Genomic DNA, 22950 nt, shown 5'->3' on the forward strand with positions numbered 1-22950 from the left:
ATGATGCCCAAGAAGCATGGGTTGCTCAGTTTTTTAAGGATTTAGAAGGGAATCTTTTACTGCGTGCATATTACCGTTTCCGGGAAAATAATTCGACGCAACTGACAGCCACAGCATGCTATTAAAGCTGATAATCTGACGCCAAATGCTAATTTTTCTCTGAATTGGCAATATTTTAATAATGGTCTTCAAAGAAAAGTCTGCGTTGTGAGAAAACTCCAAAATGATCTGAACTGAGCAAGAAGAACTTTATCATGATCGAAACCTTTCCTAGGTAATCAGGGATTAGAAGTAGGGGAAACAGCCCTATTGTTGTGGTACGTTAGCAGCGTTAGATGGAGGTCTCCATACACAACAATAGGCTTCTAACGCTACCCAACGTACCGCAACAATAGGGCTGTTTCCCCTAAAGACAAAATTTTCAAGCACGCTGTTGAGTTTTTTTTACGATTAATTTTGAAAGAACGCGGTATTTTTAATTCTGGTTTTGAAATAATGCGATTATTTACACGGTTTTTGAAATATGCCTGTTCAAACGTTTTTTTTTATGGTCATCTTGGTCAACTAAATCACTTCAGCGCTGGTTCATGGTTGTATGGAGGAGACAGGGTATCAAAACAGAAAAAGCAAGCTACAATACATATAGACAAAATGCTAGCGACGATTGTCATGACAAACTCTCTGCAGCAAAAGAATTTATTTGCAATGCGGTTGATGATACACGTAAATTAATGGGAAAGTTTTTGTTATGTCATTCCACCGTTCCAATCAAGCTATATCATCATTTGTTGCATACATACAAACTTACTAATATTGCTATTTCTCGAAAAAAAAAAAAAATACAACGCAACTGGCAACCATGCTATTAAAGCTGATAATTTTTCTCAGATAGGTATGGCAATAATTTTATGTTTGTTGCTTGCCGCTACTGATCACCCATTACTATTTGACTCATATGTGGTATTGCATTTTGTTATGACATTCATTTTTTTATTCCCTGGTAGGAGGCAATCCACTTAACGTACATCCTTAGTAGACCTGTTCATTTTAACAGAAATGTTCGGGATGCACCGGGTCAACCGTGATTACTGTTCGTCATGTTAATTTGAACTTCTGTGCAAATTTTCAGCAAAATCGGTGATGATTTAGAGGTGCTTCAAGTTAATTTTATGTTTTTAATGTAATTTACGGCTTATAATATTTGTATCTTGAAACTGAAACAACTAAAACTGCTGTAACAACTTTCATAGCAAAGCTTAATGTGTTATCTACCAACTTTGTGACCAAAGGTTGACCATTAAAAGTGATTTTATTGAAGTTTGACTTAGTTTCATGCTCGAAGATATCTTAAAAAGTGAAGAATTTTAAAGAATTTGTTCTACGAACTTTCCACACATCTAAAATAAAAATGTGTAATCTACGGCATAATGTTCCTCATACTGTTCTTGAAATTTCGTTCAAACCTAGTTTTAGTGTAGATTCCATAGATTGAGAGATAACAATTAGAAAAGAGGCCGTTTATAGCTAAAATGCACAAGGCAACAGAGCCAATAACAGTTTCAATTAGATTGACAGAACATAGTTGCATTGCTTTTCAATGACGACCGATGACTATTTCATTGAAAGATGATTTTATTAGAAATATGAATCCTCAGTAGACGTGTTTTTTTTTATCAAAGGCAAGTGGCAATCGAGCCATTCAAAATGTTCGTTTTTTTTTTATAAATGACTGTTATGGCTCGAGTGACACTTTGCCTTAGATAAAAAAAACATGACGAAAAGTAATCACGGTTGACCCGATGCATTCCTATCATTTCTGTTAAAATGAACAGGTCTAATCCTTAGCACTGAGAACACACTTAACGAGAATGGTAATTTTTCAAATACATCTCCTTGCTTCATCAGCATTACGTATACTAAATGCATTCTTAATTTTATTGCAGATGACGCACACTGTCAGTGTATTAAGCTGCTACACTTTATATAGTAGTTGGTGCTTATGACATGTTCATCTCAAAGCACAAAACAACTAACCGGCAAAATTGCGTTTTATGTTTGCTCTGAGCCGTTGCTTCTTATTACAAGTTTGTTAAGGATTTATTTTTGCCGATAATTATTATACATGTTATAATGGCACTGGTGACAATAATACATAGTGGGTTAAGCAAATAGTATCTTTTTCAAAACATTTTGAGATCAAAGTTGGTGAATTCATAAAGTAATATGAGAATATCCCTCTTAGATACCGTCATTAATGCAGAAGACGGATGCTTCTCAAACCTGAATTCGACTAGAAGTTTTTGCAAGCCCCCCATCAATCCGTATTCAGACAGCCTCGTAAAGTTTTATTTTCAGCAGTCTTAATTAAACTTGTTATTATTGAATTTAATGCATGAATTTTGGATGTAGCTGTTTGTCATCATTGTTTTCAAACGTATTACGGTTTATTACTCCCAAACGCTATGGTAGTACCACAACCTACTTATTCACTAATTGCCTTATGTCATGTTCGCACTACAGAGAAATAATATGTTACAGCGCTATCTAGATGCCGTTTTTCTCGTCGATAATAATAATAACACCCTTGTAACATGTTATGAGGCATTAGCCTCATAAAGTGATGATGCATTGCAGCAAGTTAAACGATTTCAGCGCAACACGAATCAAGTTCTGTTTTGCTTCTGAGTAAACTCAGTCAAGTTAAGCAGTGACGCATTATACTTTAAGCTCATTCATCATTTCGTTTTGAATCACTACGGAAACAAAACTGAACGTTGTCTTTTGGTGATAATTAAATAATTAATTAATTCAACAATGTGGCATTATTCCATGCCCATAAGCTGTATGACCAATTAAAACAGATGTCTTCTCATGGGTGTAGAAACCTGTTTAAAACCGATTTCAGGTTGCTTCCGAGATATAATATGGCCAAGTATACAACTCGGGAAAATATTCCTTCCAAAATCCTACCGAATAGCCAGATCATGCAAAAATGTGCTACAATGATACGAGGACATAGTGGCTAGCTTATTCCAAAAGACCTCAATTCTAAAGTAACATTTGAAATGGGCCTATGTCCAAAACGTAAACAAACCAGAAAATGAATTTTAAATTTTGACCGCCACTATTCAATTAATATTTAAGAAAATTGAAGTATTTTAGGCATTTATATTGTTCACAATAACAATAGTAACTGTATCTCAGTATACAACATCCAAAATATGCTGAAAGTTTAAAAAATATATGAAAATCGATAACAATATAATTTCAAAAATTAATAAGCCTTTTTTGTTAATCTTTCAATGGATAGGCCCTTTTTGTTATGCCGTTGTGCTTGTCATCAGAAATGGTAGGCCCCTTTGCTAAGCCTTTTCGCAACGTCAAATAAATTCAAAACAAATCATCGGCCCTGCCTCAAGCAGTAGGGCCTAGCTTTGGTTTGAAATTTTTGAATCATCGGCCCTTCTACGTCACTAGGCTTATCAATGAAATGAAATAAATGAATGGTTGGCCGTTTTAGCGTGCGGGCCTATTAATGAATCGAAAAATTTCGTTGATCGGCCGTTTCGAAAATCGAGTTATTTTTAATGATTTTTCTCGATTTTGCGGAACTTTCTTACACGATTAGTATCAAGCGGTGCTAAAGAATGGTATCAAAACCCGATTTGTTTACGTTTTGGACATAGGCCCATTTCAAATGTTACTCGAGAATTGTCCCCAGTTCAGATTGATTGATATATTTTAGGCAATTATGCAGGGGAATGTGAAGAGCAAAGTGATCACCATCCAACAGGCAGTAGATATGATGGTTTAAAATTGTCAATACGAAGGACAATAAAAGTGTGCGCCGATTGACGAACCGGGTTCTGGTGAAAGTTCTGTAATTTCATCTCTTATCATGAAATCATGATGATGTTTTTGTCTTTTACTCTTCTTGCAAAGAAGGGTATACAATAGGGTGGGTTAAGTTGATATGGAGGATTACAACCCCCGACTCCCTACAGGTCTTTCAAATCGTATTGAAGTCCCCAGCAACTGTGCCAAATTTGAACGTATTCGGTTACGATCTGGAAATCTTCAAAGTTTGTATGGGAAAATTTATGGAAAACGGAACACATCTTTTCATTTTCTAGTCCAAATTTCAAAAAATGCTCTATTTTTACCAAAGCTGGAACTTAGATTGAGAAAACTATACAGAACAACTTCGTCTAAAACCACAAATCGATCCGAAATCTGCGTAAAAAGTTTTTTTTTTTACTGTCGACCTATTGTTCCGCGCATACATACAAGCTATACAAATTAGAAATCTCTCCCGCAAATCCAGATCGTAATCAAATTTGTTCAAATTTGTCACAATTGCTGGGGGCCTCAATACAAATCGAAAGAGCTGTGGAGAGCCAGGGGTTGTAAAGCTAACCCACCCTAGTATACATACCGCTTTTTTTTCCATAATCGACATAGTTCAAGGTTCGTGTTATTGCATAAGATGTAATGGGAAGATGAAAATTTAAAGCTATGATTCACGAGGCAACGGCCTTGGCGTTCTGTTTTACATCTATAAGCTACAGTCACGAGTTCAAATCTCATCCACAGACAAGTCGCTAATGACCCAAGAGTGACTATAAAAAAATACATCTTCGCAGACAACTGACAATCAATGAACCAATGACCCATGTACATGTACGAAGCTGAAAGTGACAGGTTAGATGTACGAGTTGTGGCCATACGTTCCTATTATAGAGTGTTCCAATGATGGCATATGAAATTCCTCTAGGCCATAATTGGATCACAACATAATAGGAACGTACAGCCAAAACTGGTACATCTACCCTACTATGTTTTTGCTGCAAAACTTTCAAATCGACAGGGTTTTTTTTTTTGATGATAAGATTTGTGGCCCTGAAATACCAAGTGGATGAATGGATAAGGTCTGGTTAACACCGTAGTTTAAAAATGCATTGCGTCCATAAAATCATCTCGTGAACGTTTTATGCAAACATCATAGATGCATTCTTGAAAAAAATGCTTGATCGCTGCAGTCTATTGCAAGAACTGCCATAACATTAGTTGTATGAAACATATGCCGAGGATGTAATAAATCCAACGTTACATTGAATGTAAGATAATCTAGATATGCGAATTTCTTGGGACCCAAATTCTTAGGAAAGGCATATGTTAAATACAAATTTTCACCAAAAAATTGATCCCGGAAACTGTTGTGGAAAATTTGCTTCGAAAGAAACTTCCATGGTATGTTGGATGAAGCTTTTGCTAGAAGTTGAAATAAATATTCTGGGGAAACATCAAATTGAAAAAAAAACCTCCAGTGCAAATTGAAAAAAAAACCGATTGATGTTGGAAAGAAAATCTTTAGAAAATACCTCTAGATGAAGGCAGAGGATAGATTTGATAAAGAGAAACCGTTGAGATATTGTCAAAAGTCTAACACTGCTTCTTGATGCCAAACTCGGCCTAACGCATTGAAACGCCAATGAATTCACTTCGGCCTACACAGAAAAAAATAAATTTTAATATTACATCCAAGAATATGCAATTCATTCATGTCGGAATCTCGTGTAATTTTTATGGCCACAAAAATAAACAAATGCAGTAAAAGCAGCGTAATGTCAGTTCATGCACTGTTTTAATGATAATATTGTCCTTTTTGGCAATTAAATTACACCATATTTTCGATACGATTGAAATGCATCCACTTTGATGTGATATTAAAATATTTTTTTTGTTGTGTATCGGATGAAAATAAAAATTGATTCGGTCGGAGCGCTTTTTTAGTTTTTGTGAATTACGGGTGCAAACCTTCATATCATGCGTTCTTATTGACTTGGTTCGGTAGCTTATTAACTAAAGTATCGTATCAAACCCATAGTTGACTTATTAACTTTGAAATCATGGATTTATTTGATGTTTTCTGCTTCTGCCAAAATGGGCGATTAGGCCGACTCTTTAGGGCTATTTCGATTTGTATTGAGGCCGCCAATAGCTGTACAAAATTTGATTGCGATCTAAAATTGCATCAGGATTTTAAAGAGAGTCTGTGAACATAAAGGAAAACGGAATGAAAATATACATTTGCTTAAAACAAATTCACACTTTTCTCAGCATCGGGCATGTTTGAGATTTATGTAGATTGGGCAACTCATACAGAATAACTTTTTTGAACACTGCAAATCAATTCGACTACTCTACTAAGAGTTAACTAATCAATTAAATAGAATGAATAAGAGTCAAGTCCTATGCATATACCTACAGGCATAGTAATGTTATGAGAAATATCCGCTGACTCCGTGTTACAGTACAGTTAATCACAGGTTGTACACAAGAACAGCAAAATGTTTTTATAAGATTATGTATGGTGGAAATTTGATAGCCCAATCAACAAGCGCGATTGTTTACGGGAAGCTGGTAATCTAATAATCTAGAAACATATTGTTTTCTGCAGATGTTTTTCAGTAATCATATTTAAACGTTGGAAAATAATCAACAATAGCTGGCATGAAATACGCGTATTTGTCATAAATACAAATTTGATATGAAATAAAAAAATAAAAAAAGGGGTTGTATCCAAGATAAGACCATAGATTTGACGTTGGATTACGAAAGGTAGTTTTGATATCACAGCAAAAGTATAGTATGTATTAAAATGATTTCTTAACTCGTTTTCAGTGAAGAAGTTCGATAGGTTGAAATGCGGAAGCAATTTGAGAGTTCTGTTTGTGAGGTGCTCTGTAGATGTCCATGTAGTACAAGCCAATCCCGGACGAGTTGGAAGCATGGAAGCCAGTTTGGAACAATGCTGTGGAAATTAGTCCTCGATGTTCTTGGAGATGATAGTGGTGCGGAAATGAAATATGTATTAGAGAAAACACATCAATCACAGAATCTGAGCCTACCGGACGCACCTACGTTTATGCTTTTTGATGCAAATTTTAAGCCTTGGGCAATTGAGCAGAATTGTGCAAGATTTTTTATGGCATAATTCTCTTAATAGGAGGGACTTAAAATTTACAACAAAAGGCATAAAGATAGGTACGGTCTGGCATGTTCAGTGCTTGGAATCAATATTCGGTGACTGTGTTCGGAAAACCACTTTTCCCATCACGGAAACGCCTCGTTTTCTGATGTAAAAATTACGCATTTTCGTACACCAAACAAACAGAACTTTTGGTTAATTCAATAGATAGTTGGTTATATCCAAGACACTACCGTAGCTTTGAAGTAGGATTACGTACTCGGTATCAATATTTGGCGACTGTTTTGGGGAAAACACTTTTCCTCAAGGTTGCAAATACTCATTTCAGCTAAAATAATGTTTTTCGGAATAATAAAACCAAAAGATGGTATGATGATATGTTTTACTTGTAACTTACAAGAAGAGGTTACAAAGTATGCGTTTGAAATATAAAACCTGTAAATTTTGCATTCTATGAGTCACAATCAGCGATTTTCGGATCGCTGAGTGAGTGAGTGAGTGAGTTAGTGAGTTTGTGAAAAATCGCTGATTGTGACTCTCATGAAGTGAAATAAACAGGTTTAATATGTCAAACACATTCTTTGCAACCTCTTCTTGTATCCTACCAATTCAAAATTTGATCATGGCATCTAATTACTTCATAATTAAAAAAAAAAAACAATGTTTAAGCTGAAATGAGTATTTGCAACCTTGCTTTTCCTATCACGGAAAAGCCTCGTTTTCTCATGACAAAATTACGCATTTTTGATCACAAAACGCACATAATTTTCGGTTTATTAAAAAAAGGGAAAATTTATATGGCGAACTGTATGTTGTTGAGAACGAGCGTGACGCGCTTGTCGTAGATGACCCACAGCGATTCATGAAGAGCTACTGAATCAGATCAGTAGCGGTGCGTCTTCTTTCTCCTTCTTAGGTGAACGGACTCATGTGGGCTGCAGCTCGCTGCTTGCGGGCAGCCTCTCGTTGTGCACTGGAGAACAATGTTCAATACCATGCGCCGAAAGCACTAAGCTGCTGCTGCTGATGATGTCGACCGACCGGACACTACCACACACGGCGATCGAATAAGCACCGTTTGGCGAGATCGGATGGAATTCAATTTTGAAATCTATGTTAGGGAAATCACTTTTTGCAGGCAATATAATTTTGATCACCATTACAACAGTTGCACATTCATGCAATTTGCAATAGTGACATTTTGAAAAATGATAAATACTTAATTTTAACATATTCGTAGAAAAATCTCTGGATCAAAATCAGACATTTTCATGCCACGACCGACTTTGAATTCTGCCAATGTTGCCTTAAAATATACGGTATGTTAGATTTTAACATATGGGAACTGACATCCTATTTATGACATTGACAAATGTCCAAAAATACTCTTTATCAAATTTATAGCGGCCCAGAAATTGACCGTTTTGTTGTGATGGTTGAGTAATGCTGAGCTATTAAGGTGTTCAACACGGATGAAGTTGCCGATCTGTAATTTGTTTTTGGTACGAGGGTGACGCGCTCGGCATAGATGGCCCACAGCGACTCACGACGCTGTATCCCGATCGGTGAGGCTTCTTCCTCCTTCTTCAGTGAATGGACGCTCATGTCGGCTGCAGCTCGCTGCTTGCGGGCAGCTTTTCGTTGTGTACAATGTTCAACGCTACGCGCCGTAAGCACTCCTGATGCTGCTGCTGCTGCTGACGACCGACTGGGTACCACCACTCACGGTGATTAAATAAGCACCGTTCAGGAAGACAGGATCGAATTCGATTGTGAAATCTGTGTTAGGGAATGCGCTGTTTGCAGGCAATCGGTGGTAATTTTGATCACTATTTTTTTCCTTTGGTTTGTTTTCCGTCGATCTTGTTTTCCTTGCTGAGCACCAATGCTACCGACGCCAGGAAGGCAGCTCCCACACCTGGACCCTACCTATCGACCCATCAACTCATGAACCGGGGACCAACGGCTTCCGAAGGAAGGCGTGATCAGAGATGTTATGCCTCAGAACATCTCGGCGGCGCCGACTGGGATTGAACCCAGGCCTGCTGGGGTTAGAGGTAATCACGCTTACCACTACACCACCGGCACCGCTAATTTTAATCACTATTGCAACAGTTGGACATTTGTGTAATTTTCAGTAATGACCTATTGAAAATTGATTAAGTGTTCAATTTAACAGATTTGTAGCAAAATTTCAAATCGATTGGCTTGTTTAGAATTAAAATCCATCCGTTATTGACAGATTTATATGTGGTCAAAACTTGACCACTTTTCGTAATACGGTCAATTTTGGTTTTTTGAAATTGCACCCCCAATATGTTGTCAAGAGATGTAATTATACGTCAAAAAACACTCGCTCTTTTATCTCCACCACCATTCCACCAACTTGTAACTTTTTGTATTAAACCAATATTTCTCCAAACCCAAAGATATTTTCTTTCAAAATGTCGTATGTTATTAACGTTCAATAATAATAATAATAATAATCGCACCAGCATTTTATTAATTTTTTATGCAGTATGATTTCCTTAGATCAAAAACTGTACCAAATTTGAATGATTTTGGATGTGATTTCAATTTACGGGAGAATTTTAAAGTTTGTTTGGATTAACGTTTGGGAAACGGGATTAAAATATCATTTGCATGTCAAAGATTTACGTATATCCGGAGTGATTTGATATTTGGGCGTAATTGCTTTTGTAAACAAACACGTCAATTACTGATTTTTCTTGAATAAGAGCTCAATCTCACAAACAAACTATACCAAATGATAGAGAAATCATTCCTCTACCTTATAGTGTTATTACTTTTCGAGATTGAACTTTTATTCGCGAGAAATCGGTTATTGACGTGTTTGTTTACAAATGCAATTACGCCTAAATCTCAAATCACTCCGTATATCTCTATTGGGAAAACTATGCGTAATAACTTCGTCCAAGGCTGCATATCCATCAAAAATTTGGCCAAACGGTTGTTTTGCCTGATGTATTTTTCAGGGATTGGCAAAATTGAGCAATGTGAACATTTTTGACATGCAAATTATAGTTTCTTTTCGTTTCGCATATTTTTTTTTCCATACAAACTATGTACCTTATTCACAAATTCAAATCGCGACAAAATTTGTTCAGATTATTTACGTAGCTTCTAGGAGAATAAAACTTACTTCACATGATTTTTTTTTTAAATAAATCATAGATTAAGAAATATATTGTTGAAATTGTGAACTTTTTCAACTTTTTGTTCAAAAACCTAACGGAACGGTTTTTGTAAAGAATCTACTCTTTTCAACAGCATGTAAATAATCTTAAAAATGCACTACTATCACTACCACTCGTTAGAGACCATTCATAAACGACGTAGTGTATTTTTGATTAATTTTAGACCTCCTTCCCCCTCGTACCGTATTTTACTACACCTAATACATGGCTGGGCACACTAACTGAAGCCACACCTCCCCCGCCACCCTCAAATGCTACGTCATTTATGAATGATCCCTTTGAATAGCGATACTCAATCTGGGGCTTGTAAACCCCCACTATGCGAAAAGCACATGACAAAAACGATATTGAGCGTGCTTGACCGCCGGGTGGGGGTACGTTAAAAAACTAAGCCTTTTTCCCACTGTTCGGGACCTGACACCACTGCGACCAGTAATTTGATCTATTGTAGTATATTCCGTGTCCTTAGTTTAGTGCATGTCGTATTACTCCATCACTATTGAGAAATGATGAAGTATTCGATTTTTTTTACAGTTGTCATTCTTGCATTTATCGCAAGGATCCGACTCTAATTGAAAGGTCCAGCTATTTATACCCTTCGGAGTGTTGAAATACCCTCCAAAGGCGCGCCCCTTTGTCAGTAAAAATTGGATTCTTTAGCAACAAAATTAAGCAACGACACCGATAATGACTATGCATCAGAACCCTAGTCTTAATCACGCCAACCTAGGGAACAACGAATATGTAGAAGATTACGAATCACGTAGATGAAAACTAACTAACTCATTTTTTCTTGTTTTAAGATCATCCTCGGTGGACATATTACTGAAAAATCCTGTTCCCCTAGTTTTAAGTAGTCAGGACTAGGAATCGGTGGTAGATCTTACATTCCGTAACGTACCACGAAAAGTTGATCTACCCACGTTACGAAGCAAAAAAAAAGATGCCTTAGAAAGAGTTTAAAAACCACATTGTACCGCAAAAATGGAGAAATAATCAGGGGATGTGAAACAAAGATTATCCAATCCTATCAAATCATACAAACTCTTATCAAATCCTAACTGATTTTCATACAAGGCATTATTTAAATTTTCATCCACCACTTTTTCCTATCGTACAGAAGTACATATATACAATCTTTTATGAATTACGGTGCATCCTCGGAAGATACGCTTCCCTTGAAAATAATGAAAGAGAAGTTTACAAGTTATGTCATTAGTTGGCCTGTAATTGGCCTTACAGCATAAAATATTGATTTTTTAATATAAACCAAAATTTCTTCCACAGGAAGTTAGTCTCACTGCTGTTATGTAGGACTACGTTAAAAAATAGTGGAAACTTATTTTAAACATGGTGAATTAGGGGAGCACTAGTGCCATAACTGGCACATTTACCCTATTTGTATAACCAAAATGTTCCAAAAGTTCAAAATATTAGTGATACTAAGTAGTTGAGTACTGCTTGTTGGCATAAGTAAGAAAGCGATTAAAAAAAAAATCAAATTTTGTTCTAATTAACAACGTTTGTTGGAAACGTGTCTTAAAGCTTCTTTCATTCACCACTCTTTTTGGTGGCGCTACTGTAAAATAGTAGATTACTAATAATTGTACAGATAAGACCTCAAGAATATAAAAAACCATTTAATGCATTGTAAGTAGCATGAACTGATTGAAATTCAGCGTAAAAGATAATCAGAAAATTCTAACATGCTTGTTTTGTACTCCAAGCCACCAACTCGCATTTTTCCACACCCATGCCGCCATCTTGATGACGTAAGAAGGCAAACGAAAAACGTTATGTAACACTTACCTTTCGCTGTGAGTTTGGCCGTTTTGTCAGACAGCTTGTACTTGTCCACGTTTATCGACGTCATTTTGATCTATCGGAAAATTTGATTTGATCGGTTAGCTAAAGGGAATCCTTCCTGATTGTGCAGTTTCCGCAGAGTTTACCTGTTTAGTGCACTCCTCGGGACCAGCAACTAGATGTGTTCACTGTTGATAGATTTTGGATAAACTTTGCAACTACAACCGTTACGTAACAACCTTAACACAATAATTCCGTTTAAAATTGGCTATTTATCACAATGCAATTAATTGTTACAATTTCGTTAGAGTAGATTGTTTCCAAAGACAATTCAGTGAGATTATATCCCTTTTTTACTATTTTAAATCTTGGAATTTTCACCAGTGCACACACGGTACCCGGACGGACAGTGCAAACAAAGATCGTTCGATGCAGCAAACCGTGCTGTCTGACGTTCTCACTAGCTATGCGAAAAAGCTGAGGATTCCAGAGCAGCAAAGCTTTGGCCCGAATAAAACGAAGAGGAAAATTGTATCACAGCATCCAGCACGAAGAACGGCTGTGCTGGAGCGTTCGTGTATGTGTTGGATTCAGCTCGGGAGACCACATGATGAGCACAGTTATTACGTCATCGATGAATCCTTGTGCTGGGTTTTCCACTCTGGGCAGTTGAAAATCCTTCTGAAGGACACGGCAAAGAGCGCAAGGACGCAAGAATCGGTGTGGGTGGCTGGTGTGTGTAAAAAGGAAATAGGAAATGAGAACCATGAAAGGCGCCATCATGTAGAGGCGGAGCTTATGCGGTTGTATAAATTAAGGGGAAGGTTGCTGAATATTTTATGTACCTCGTGCCTTGCTTTGGTGTAGGTTTTGCGTGGGTGGATTGCGGGTACTTTGTGGGGATTTAAATGGATGGAGAACAGAGAAATGTTGAACTTTGTTTTTTCACCAGCGTCAGCTATAAATGTTTCGTTTTACGTGGGCAGCTTTTCCGTGCAAAGGTGTTAGCAAAACAAACTTTTTCTTCACAATGCTACATACAAAAATTGAATATAGGGGCAATGGCTCTTATGTTGGATCTTGAGATTGGACCCATCGATTAAAATCTTCAGTTCTTCAATGTTTTTTAGAAAAAATGCTTTACTTGGAAATGTATGTATGGGTCCAGTATTACAGACACTTAGGGCGACATTTGGGATGTTAACCCTATGTACACTTTTACGGCTTGCGTTATATGTTCTAAACATATTAACGTAAATGCTCCGACCACGTATGTTGCTGACGTCAGCAGGAACTTTTTATGTATGGATTAGACATGCCTTTAAAATAGCAGGCAAAACGGAATCACCGAAATTTATTTTAGGCATACAATACTGAGCTTGGAAGATTCACCGCAAACATTAACCCTTGAGTACAAAAACATTTTCACCTACAAAAAAAATATTTAAACACCTTCAATTCGATCAGGAGTTGCTTCCAGTGTTTAATTTTGTAAAGGTTGTGCATAATTTCCGTCTCCTCATGGTATGCGTTTTGGTCTACCGTTAAATTGGAAAACCGAAACTAAATAAAGCTGTTTTATCAAAGTCGGTCTAGAACAGATGAAATAGATGCAATGGATTATTTTTTAGAACGAAATGGTTGGGTTTATTCACTGGTCAATGGTGATACAGCAAATCAGGCTGAAGCAGCGGGTTTTAACTCTAGCTCGAGGTTCTCTTCACATTAGACTTTTATGGGAAGAGAATATCATAGCGATTGAAAACAGTTAAGAGCAGGCATATGCTTGGCTTAAAATGCATGGGACATCAAAGTGAAAACAATGAAATTTTAATGTGTTTGGCAGCATAACAAATTAATAATCTCTGGACGAATTTCATTCGAAAGCTTTCATGGGGCTGGCAGCACCATCTCGAAATTCTATTTAAGATTTGGATGCTCAGTTTTCGTCTATTTAAGCAAATTTGTAAATTAATTTTCCTTGAAAAATAAAGCAAGGCTATCATTTGAAAATGGTGTAATGTCTAGGGTGTGCTTTACGTTGTGTGTTATTGTTTGATTTCTCCAATGAATATAAAAAACGATGTATGAACGAAACTAATGGCACTGGAATCAAGTTCTTCTTTCGTTCTAACGGAATTAATTAAATTTAATTTAGAAAACCAGATTTTATTGCCTCCTGCTTGCCTGGAGGTTATTCGAATTGAACTTAAATCTAATTAAAATTGGAGAACGAGCCTGAAAACCTTGTAAATAAAGAGATAAACCTTATATATAAAGAATAATTACAATTTTGCTCTTAAATATTGCATCCAGTGTTGGGAAAATATATTAAAAAAAATTAAATCTCACCAGTGCCCAAGATCACAGATTTCATAGACAAAAATCAACAAGCAAACAACTGCTCACTCACCAGCTGCAAATCTCAACAAACTGTGGTGAGATTGAGTTTCATGATTTTTGCTGTACACGCGAACGAAAACGAAACTTCCATAACGGCTGGCAGCAGTCACTTCGTGTCTGCCATCGGTGAACTTTCTAAGAAAACGATGAGCAACTTTTTTTTTTAGCGGCGCCGGTGGTGTAGTGGTAAACGTGATTTCCTCTCACCCCAGCAGGCCTGGGATTAATCCCAGTCAGCGCCACCGGGATGTTTTGAGGCATAACATCTCTGATCACGGGAAGTACGGGAAGTTGATGGGTCGATAGGTAGGGTCCAGGTGTGGGAGCTGCCTTCCTGGCACGTCGGTAGCATTGGTGCTCAGCACGGAAAACAAGATCGACGGAAAAAACAAACCAAAGGGGGAAAAAAAAATAGAGCATGAGCATGAGCATGATTGACCGCCCACGGTTGCTACTCTGTTATTGCCAGACCAGCTGTTATTACACAGAGAATCAATAGACGATGCTTGGGACTAGCAATCATCCTCAATGTGTAAAAACTGGTGATCCCAAACTAGGCAATACCAGCGCTGGCCACGCCCGAACACAGGTCAAGAAAAGAAGGGGTAGGAATGTGTTGACGTCACACTCGCTTTGATGGAAGCCGAGAACACCTCTGCACTTCCACGAGGAATCACTGTTCAACTGTTGAATCAACGTTTCCACAAAGCCATTAAACTTCTCAACATTGTATGGGCGTTGCAGATCATCTGCTGATGGAACTGACTCCAATGATGGAACCGATGGTACACTGATAAAATTTCAAAGATTGTTTTTATGTGTCCCACACATCCATTTTTGCAATGTGATCAACAAATGATATTTATGTGTCGGACTCATACTTAATATGTGTACACATAAAAGCCATGTATAATCACACATACTACTTATTTGACTCATAAATTTCATGTGTGCTTCTGGGTGGATTCTGTTTATGTGTGGTCACATGAAAATCATGTGGAATTTCACATGGAAATTCGTCAATAAAAATGTGTGGAATTTTATTAGTGTACGGTATCTCAAGGAAAGAAGAAAATAAAAAAAAATAAGTGTGATTATCAGGTTGCAGTTAAAAGTTGATAGAATCATCAGCATGACTGTTCTTACCTAGATCATCTACGGATTGATGGCCACTCATTGATGAACCTGGATCATCACTATGCTACTGCCCACTAGTTGACGGTTGGATATTTACTTCATTTCCAACCGATCGGTGGTTTTTCATAACTGGACTTCTATTATGAGATATAACGCTACGGCATGACAACATTGTTCCGGATGACTGGAGGCAAGTAAGAGTTATCGCCATTCGAAAACAAGGTAAACCCGCGTCGGATTATAACTCGTACCGTCCCATCGCGATACTGTCCTGTATACGGAAATTGTTGGAGAAAATGATTCTTTTTCGTCTAGACAAATGGGTCGAGTCGAATGGTTTACGTTCAGATACGCAATTTGGATTTCGGAGAGGCAAGGGAACGAGCGACTGTGGGGAGCACTACCGGAAGATCTGATCAGGTTGTATCGAACAACCATCTTGTCGGTTCTAGAGTACGGTAGCTTCTGCTTTCAATCCGCGGCGAAAACACATATCCTGAAGCTGCAACGGGTTCAATACCGTTGCCTCCGAATCGCGCTTGGCTGTATGCACTCGACGCATGCAATGAGCATAGAAGTACTCGCGGGTGTTCTCCCACTGACAGATCGTTTCGCGGATCTGTCCTTCCGGTTTCTTATCCGTTGTGAAGTAATGAACCCATTGGTAATAGAAAACTTTGAGAAGCTGCTCGACAGAAAACCTCAAACAAAATTCATGAGTCTCTATTACTAGTACATGACGTTAGAGATTGGCCCTTCTTCATTAATCTCCAATCGTGATTGCTTTCAAGCCTTATATAGTTCCTCTGTAAATTTTGATCTGACCATGATGCTAGAAATCCATGGAATACCAGATCACCATCGGTCGATGGTTGTTCCCTCAATTTCTGCAATCAAGTACCACCATGTAAGTAACGATAACAGATTTTTCACAGATGGGTCAACTATAAACGCTTCCACTGGATTTGCAGTATTCAACGAATTTCATAGCGCCTCATATAAACTGCAAAAACCCTGTTCCATATACGTTGCGGAACTGACAGCTATATTCTACGCAGTAGAGCAAATTGCCTCACTACCATCTGATCACTATTTTATTTTTACAGATAGCCTTAGCTCGTTGGAGGCTATTCGATCAATGAGGCCGATGAAGCACTCCTCGTATTTCCTAAATTGCTAAATTGAGTACTTTATCTAACTGCTCCTATACTATCACCTTAGTTTGGGTCCCATCTCATTGCTCAATTCCGGGTAATGAGAACGCGGACTCGCTAGCCAAGGTGGGCGCTATGGAAGGCGATATTTTTGATCGACAAATCGCCTTTGCGGAATTTTTCTCAATTACCCGTCAGCAAGTCCTCACCAACTGGCAACAAAAATGGAATAAGAGCGATCTGGGAAGATGGTTACATGCTATTCTCCCACAGGTATCGAACAAGCCGCGGTTCAAAGGATTGGACTTGAGCCGTGTCTTAGGCGTGTCATGTCAAGGCTCATGTCCAATCATTACTCGTTAGACTCGCATTTCTTCCGAATCGGGCTCGCAGGCAGCAATTTGTGCGCTTGTGGTAGTGGCTATCACGATATCGACCACGTGCTTTGGTCATGTACCCTCCATTGTGTTGCTAGATCCGAGTTATCCGCATCCCTCAGGGCCCGAGGAAAAAACCTATGCGACCCGTTAGAGACATCTTGGCGAGCCGAGATCTCGACTATTGCAATTTAATTTATGTGTTTTTAAAACGGATAGATTTGAGGATATAGTAGTTAGTGTCATCTTGTGTTCCCCCAAGTTGTTAGCTGTCCATCGGTGTACCCCCATGTTTGTCTTTTTCATCAGTTGGTCGCTTAGTTCGAGATCAAGAGCACATTGCTCTCCAAGCCTTGTGTTCTCAATCCCTACCCTGCCATCTATTTGTTGCAATTTGTTACCCCTAACCTCGAGATAGCCGTGAGTAATTGGCCCCGCTTTACTGACGTTAGTTTTAAGTAATTTTGTAATCTAAACAATGAATATCCGCAAAGCTACGGCAAATGAGCCTGGAGAAATAAACGCATTATATAAAAAAAGGAACCTTCGTATAATAGTTGAAGATGTTAATTTCAAATAACAGACTGTAGTGGTAATTTTTATACGATAGATGGAGTAGATGAAAGCATAGAGTGGATAGTTCCGTTAGAGTACGGCAGTGTGAAGATTGCATATAGATATTAGAATAGCGAGCTAGGACAACTTTTTAAGGAAGGTACAAATCGGTTATTTCATCTCTCTTTACCAAACTCTTCCTTTGGAGAGGGATGGTGAGGGGTGCCCCCCCCCCCCTCCCGCCACCACTGGCAAAAAAAGAAGAAAGCCGACCGCTCAAGTACCAACGGTGTGTTTGAAACAGTTCTACCGATTTTTTACCGCACTTCAGTTGTTATTTGAAGGAAGGCATCCAGTCGTGGGTTTGGAAATTGCAACTATTGTTTACCCCTACCACGATATGTGCTCCTGTCATCGTCGACTTGACGATCTCGAGGTGACACGGGTGGGGTATGTGCTGCTACTGTACCTTTCGACCATTGACAGTAATTGATGGTATGCTCCCATCCAGAGTTATGTACTTTGACTATATGTTTTAGTATTACTTCTGCGTGAAGTCAACGATTTACATAGTTGAAGATGCTAATTTCAAATAACAGACTGTAGTGGTAATTTTTATACTATAGATGGAACCGATTTGTACCTTCCTTAAAAAGTTGTCCTAGCTCGCTATTCTAATATCTATATGCAATCTTCACACTGCCGTACTCTAACGGAACTATCCACTCTATGCTTTCATCTACTCCATCTATCGTATAAAAATTACCACTACAGTCTGTTATTTGAAATTAGCATCTTCAACTATGTAAATCGTTTACTTCACGCAGAAGTAATACTAAAACATATAGTCAAAGTACCTTCGTATAAGTTTTATAGAACTTAGTTGATATCCATGGATTTTTTATATGGTTTAAATAAAGTTCTTTTCAAATGTTTTAATGTCTTGACAAATGTAAAGGTTTTTTTTCAGTATTATTATGATGATCTGTAAAGCTTCTTCGCAGAATTTCAAATGTTTTCAAAATTATGACATATCTTCAAAATGAGTGAAGAAATTCATTTTTTATATGAAACGTTTGCGCATGGCAAAAAAGTGCTTAAAAAAAATATCGTTATTCAGCCATGCAATGCAAAAATAGATTGCACCGGTATTTATTTTTTAATTCTCTTGGATGGCTCAGCTCTTGGACTGGGGGAGCAGCCCCCCCTCCAACGGTCCCCCTTATTTACTCCAATGGCCAGCAGTGTTTGGTTGTGCTGCTATGCGTTTAATGTGATTGACGGAAGTATGGACAGTACGATTATTGTCAATAATATTGAAAGCTCTAAATTAGTAACTGTGGATGTGCTTAAAAATAAACTAAGCTGCAATATGTGATATGCAATGCAATATGCAATAAGTCAGAGACGAATGCAACATTACAACATTACTTAGCTCATACAATTGCCAGTATTTTAAGCTGCTGGCGATTTTGGTTCCAAGTTTGTTTGGAGTTTTTGGTCAAAATGTATGAGAAAACGTTATCTCTATCATCGATCGATAGAGTGCGATCATAAATTTGGTTTATTTACTCGGTTTAGTTCAGAAAAATGCATTCGAACACAATTTTTAGGTACATGCAAATGCAAATATCGTAATAACACTAACTTGAATCGTGATGCAGTCTTCAGCAAAGTAGTTTAATCACTACAAGCCCAGTATCACTTGCAAAAGCTCACTGGGTAATTCGTATATTTTCAATGTCCATTCTTTAGAAATTTAGCGGTACATTTTAAAAATGGTGTTGCTAAATATGGATCATATTTATATGTATTATGGATCATTCACACGTTTTAGGGATTTTCACCGCGATTGTAAGAGGTCATCTGGGTGTTTTTAGGATCGTTTTTATTTTTTTACGGAACATTTAAAATTATGTAGGGTAAACGCTCCTATAGTTGCGGTACGTTAGAAGCGTTAGGTTCCTATAGTTGTGTATGGAGACTCCGTACACAACTATAGGAACCTAACGCTTCTAACTTACCGCAACTATAGGAGCGTTTACCCTATATGCAAAAGCAAATGTTCATGTTTTTGTCACCCTTAGCGTTAGCTGTAGCACCCTTCGAGCATAAAAAATCAAATATGAAACATAGTCTAGACTTAATTTATGGCCAATTGGAGAATTTTAGGCAATTATGAATAGGAAGCTCAAAGTGAAGAGGAAATTGATCAAACTCACCATAGGTTAAGTTTATTTATTAAATAGACCTAACACACCAGTCATTACTGTGATATCACGAGGAATATTTTTGCATGTTGTCTTTCCCTAAAATATCCACCAATCCAACCTTTAAACACCTTTTAATTCCAGACCGATCTATTGAAAAAAAAAAAATCAAAGTGCACGCAGATATCGTTGTTCGTTTCAACATGCATTGTCCTCCAATCTCGATGAACGCAAATGGACCCATCAGTTTCATAACAGCGATGAAATTGCTTATGATACTGATAACGCATCAAACAGTCATTAAATGTTGTAGAGAAACTTTTTAAATATAATTTTATGACAACACCAAAGGAATAATTTCTATGATATCCCGAAGCCATCGTCCATTCTTTGACCTCAATCGCGGAACACATTATGGAACTACACACGCCGTTTATTTGCAACATAAATATTCCTGCGTAGCAAACATGTGACGCAAATTGTTACGTCTTCTCTCTGGTTGCTCAAGCTTTTGAAAATATATACCACTGCTTTTTCAACTCGGTACATACAGTATATAAAGATCGATTGAAGTGGGCTAAACCACCCACGCGTTGAAGCGTTTTACCACCCAACAGGAACGGGCAGGAATGAGAGTTTGCCTCTGGCACTTCATGACAGCACATTGAATGGTTTCGGTGCGCATAAAAACGCTACCAAGCTGAAACGAAAATCGATGAAAATCATTTGGTCTAAGCTGAAGAGATTGAGAGGAATTTCCAATGCAATATACAGTAATATATAGGTATATGTTTTTTTGCTAAACCATGGATGAAAGTTATCTTTCGTTCGTTTAGTTTTTTCAACGTCCAGAATTCTTTCGCTGAAATGGTGAACATAAGTTCTAATGGCTGATAATCATATTATAAGCTTGGACCATTCATGCTCGATTCTGAAAACTTTTCGCAGTAACAAAATTATATTGGTAGGAAATTAATGCAATAAATTTAAGGCAATTTAATTTTGTAGCACGGGATCCTCTATGTTCTCAGAGGAGCTTATTCGATATATTTTATGTTTTATTGAATGCATTAATGCCCGTACTAAGTTTAATTCAGACGGTTATAATTCCACTAGATTTGGGGTTTATTGTATTGATAGTAGCAACTTGTAATCCAATATGTTAGATGGCATGAATCAACCGTACATAATCTGAACGGGCTTCAGTAATTTACTCTTTTTCATTTAGTTTGATTTGCTTACAATTATACACATTATAAAATGACTAAAATATATACGTACCCTAATAAACAAAGCACAAGCAATAAAAAATCTCAAATTGGCCACTAAATACTACAGGGGTGCACCAATAAACAAAAAAACAAGTTGCAATAGAAATGAAGAAAAAGGCAATAAACAAATAAAAAGCTTCTTTTAATAATTTGAATGTGAGTGGTGAAAATGGCAGAAAGGGCAATAGTAAATAAAATACGCTCAATTAAATAAGGATGAATCTCCACTAAATTAGGAAATTTGAGCACTAAATAACTCACTTTCGTCACCTGTAGTTGAACATATTTTCCCATAAAAGTTGCAAAATGAGCAATGTCATATTGAATAACGGCAATAAATAAATCTAAAATGTCCCACACAAAGCGCACAGTTATCACTGTTGAAATCCAATTATGCTGTAAAATCGTAATCATTTCCCAAAAAAAAAATGAAAATATCTTTTAAAAACTGAAAAAGTTCCAGGAACCAGGAGATAAATGTATGCTTGAATATGAGGATGAGCCATCGTAAAATATGAATCGTTCGTAAAGAAAAGAAAATAATTCATGCAGGAAAGTAAAAATGAGCAATTAAAAACGAACACTGCGCAATATAAACAAAATTCCAATGATATTCAGGAAATATTCCTTTAAATTGAAAGATTATGAGCCAATAACCCAGATCAATTTCCATATGGTATTTTCAGGACAGCGATAAGTAGTGATACTGTGTCTTGGCTAACAAATTCGATGTCGATAAAGAAGATTAACGAATGTGGGTCTCATTGAAAAAGGTACCATTAAACAAAATCAAAAGAGCACTAAAAACCGCTGTCCCAGGGAAAATTTCAAAAACGCTCAACAAAAAAATAAGAAATGAGCAAGAAACGTATAAAATTAGCACTCTGAAAAATAAATTGAGCATTTTATAGGCCATGAAGGTCACTAAGAACGAAAACAATATCTTTTGAAAACCTGCAAACCTTTATCGAACCATAGACAAACAGACATAACACTCGCATCTTGTACATCGAACACGCATTTAACGGTGGAGAACCAAAACGTATAGGATTGGCCTGCGCTTAGTCCAGACCTAAATCGAATAGAAAACTTGTGGGGGATCCTCGTGAGATATGTTGTAAGTGGTGTAAGACCATTTGGAACAGTTCGTTAACCAGAAGTTACCCTAAGAGAAGCATGTAGATCAATATCTTCAAAAACCTTCGACCATCATCCATGAATCCATGCCGAACAAGATTTCTAACTATTCAGAAACGGCAAACTAAATATTGACCATTAAATGTTTATTTGATTTTAATAAGCGGTGCGTTTAAACGATTTTCCTTTTTGCAAATAACTTATTTATTCTCAACCCAACAAAGAAGTAACTTAACCTCGATAACAAAACAATAATAATCTTTTGTTCGAAAGGCAAAGCAAATTAAATTACATTGTACTGATTCCAACATGTACATACGATGACATGATCAAATACATCCATGCGTTTAAACGAATTTTCCTCACTTGATTTATAGTGACTGTAACATAGTCACGACGCATGGTAGTGAGCGAAAACCCAAAACTTGATAACTTAAAAAAAAATATAACACTTCTCTGATTTTTTTATATGTTGTGTAAAAAAGCCTAAATTTTCAAGGAAAAATATAAAAACATATTGTGCCCTCTGTCTACAAATCACAATCAATTTTTGGATAAAATAGAAAAAATCGATTTTTTGGACCACCCTAGCATGGAAATGGTCACCCTAATAAGAAAACAAAAAAAATATATTTTTCGATAAGAAACAAAACTACCAATATCGTTTTGCTATGGAATGGCAGTATGTATA

The 22950-nt window shown here is 37.1% G+C and overlaps 1 protein-coding gene across 1 annotated transcript in view; it reads right to left on the reverse strand.

Moving 5' to 3' along the window:
* Positions 1–12527, reverse strand: part of LOC135699094 (glutamate decarboxylase-like) — a 47836-nt gene extending 35309 nt beyond the window's left edge. Inside the window, exons 1-2 of the mRNA XM_065219283.1 lie at positions 12162–12527; positions 12019–12088 (exon numbers count right to left, since the gene is read on the reverse strand). Of these exons, the coding sequence (XP_065075355.1) occupies positions 12019–12082 (64 nt within the window). The 5' untranslated portion in view covers positions 12083–12088; positions 12162–12527. The remainder of the gene's footprint in view (positions 1–12018; positions 12089–12161) is intronic.
* Positions 12528–22950: the final 10423 nt, after the last annotated feature.

This window comes from Ochlerotatus camptorhynchus, unplaced genomic scaffold (genome assembly GCF_037179485.1).
Source record: "Ochlerotatus camptorhynchus isolate MF236.1 unplaced genomic scaffold, CSIRO-AGI_Acam_v1.1 ptg000009l, whole genome shotgun sequence".
Taxonomy (NCBI): Eukaryota; Metazoa; Arthropoda; class Insecta; order Diptera; family Culicidae; genus Ochlerotatus; species Ochlerotatus camptorhynchus.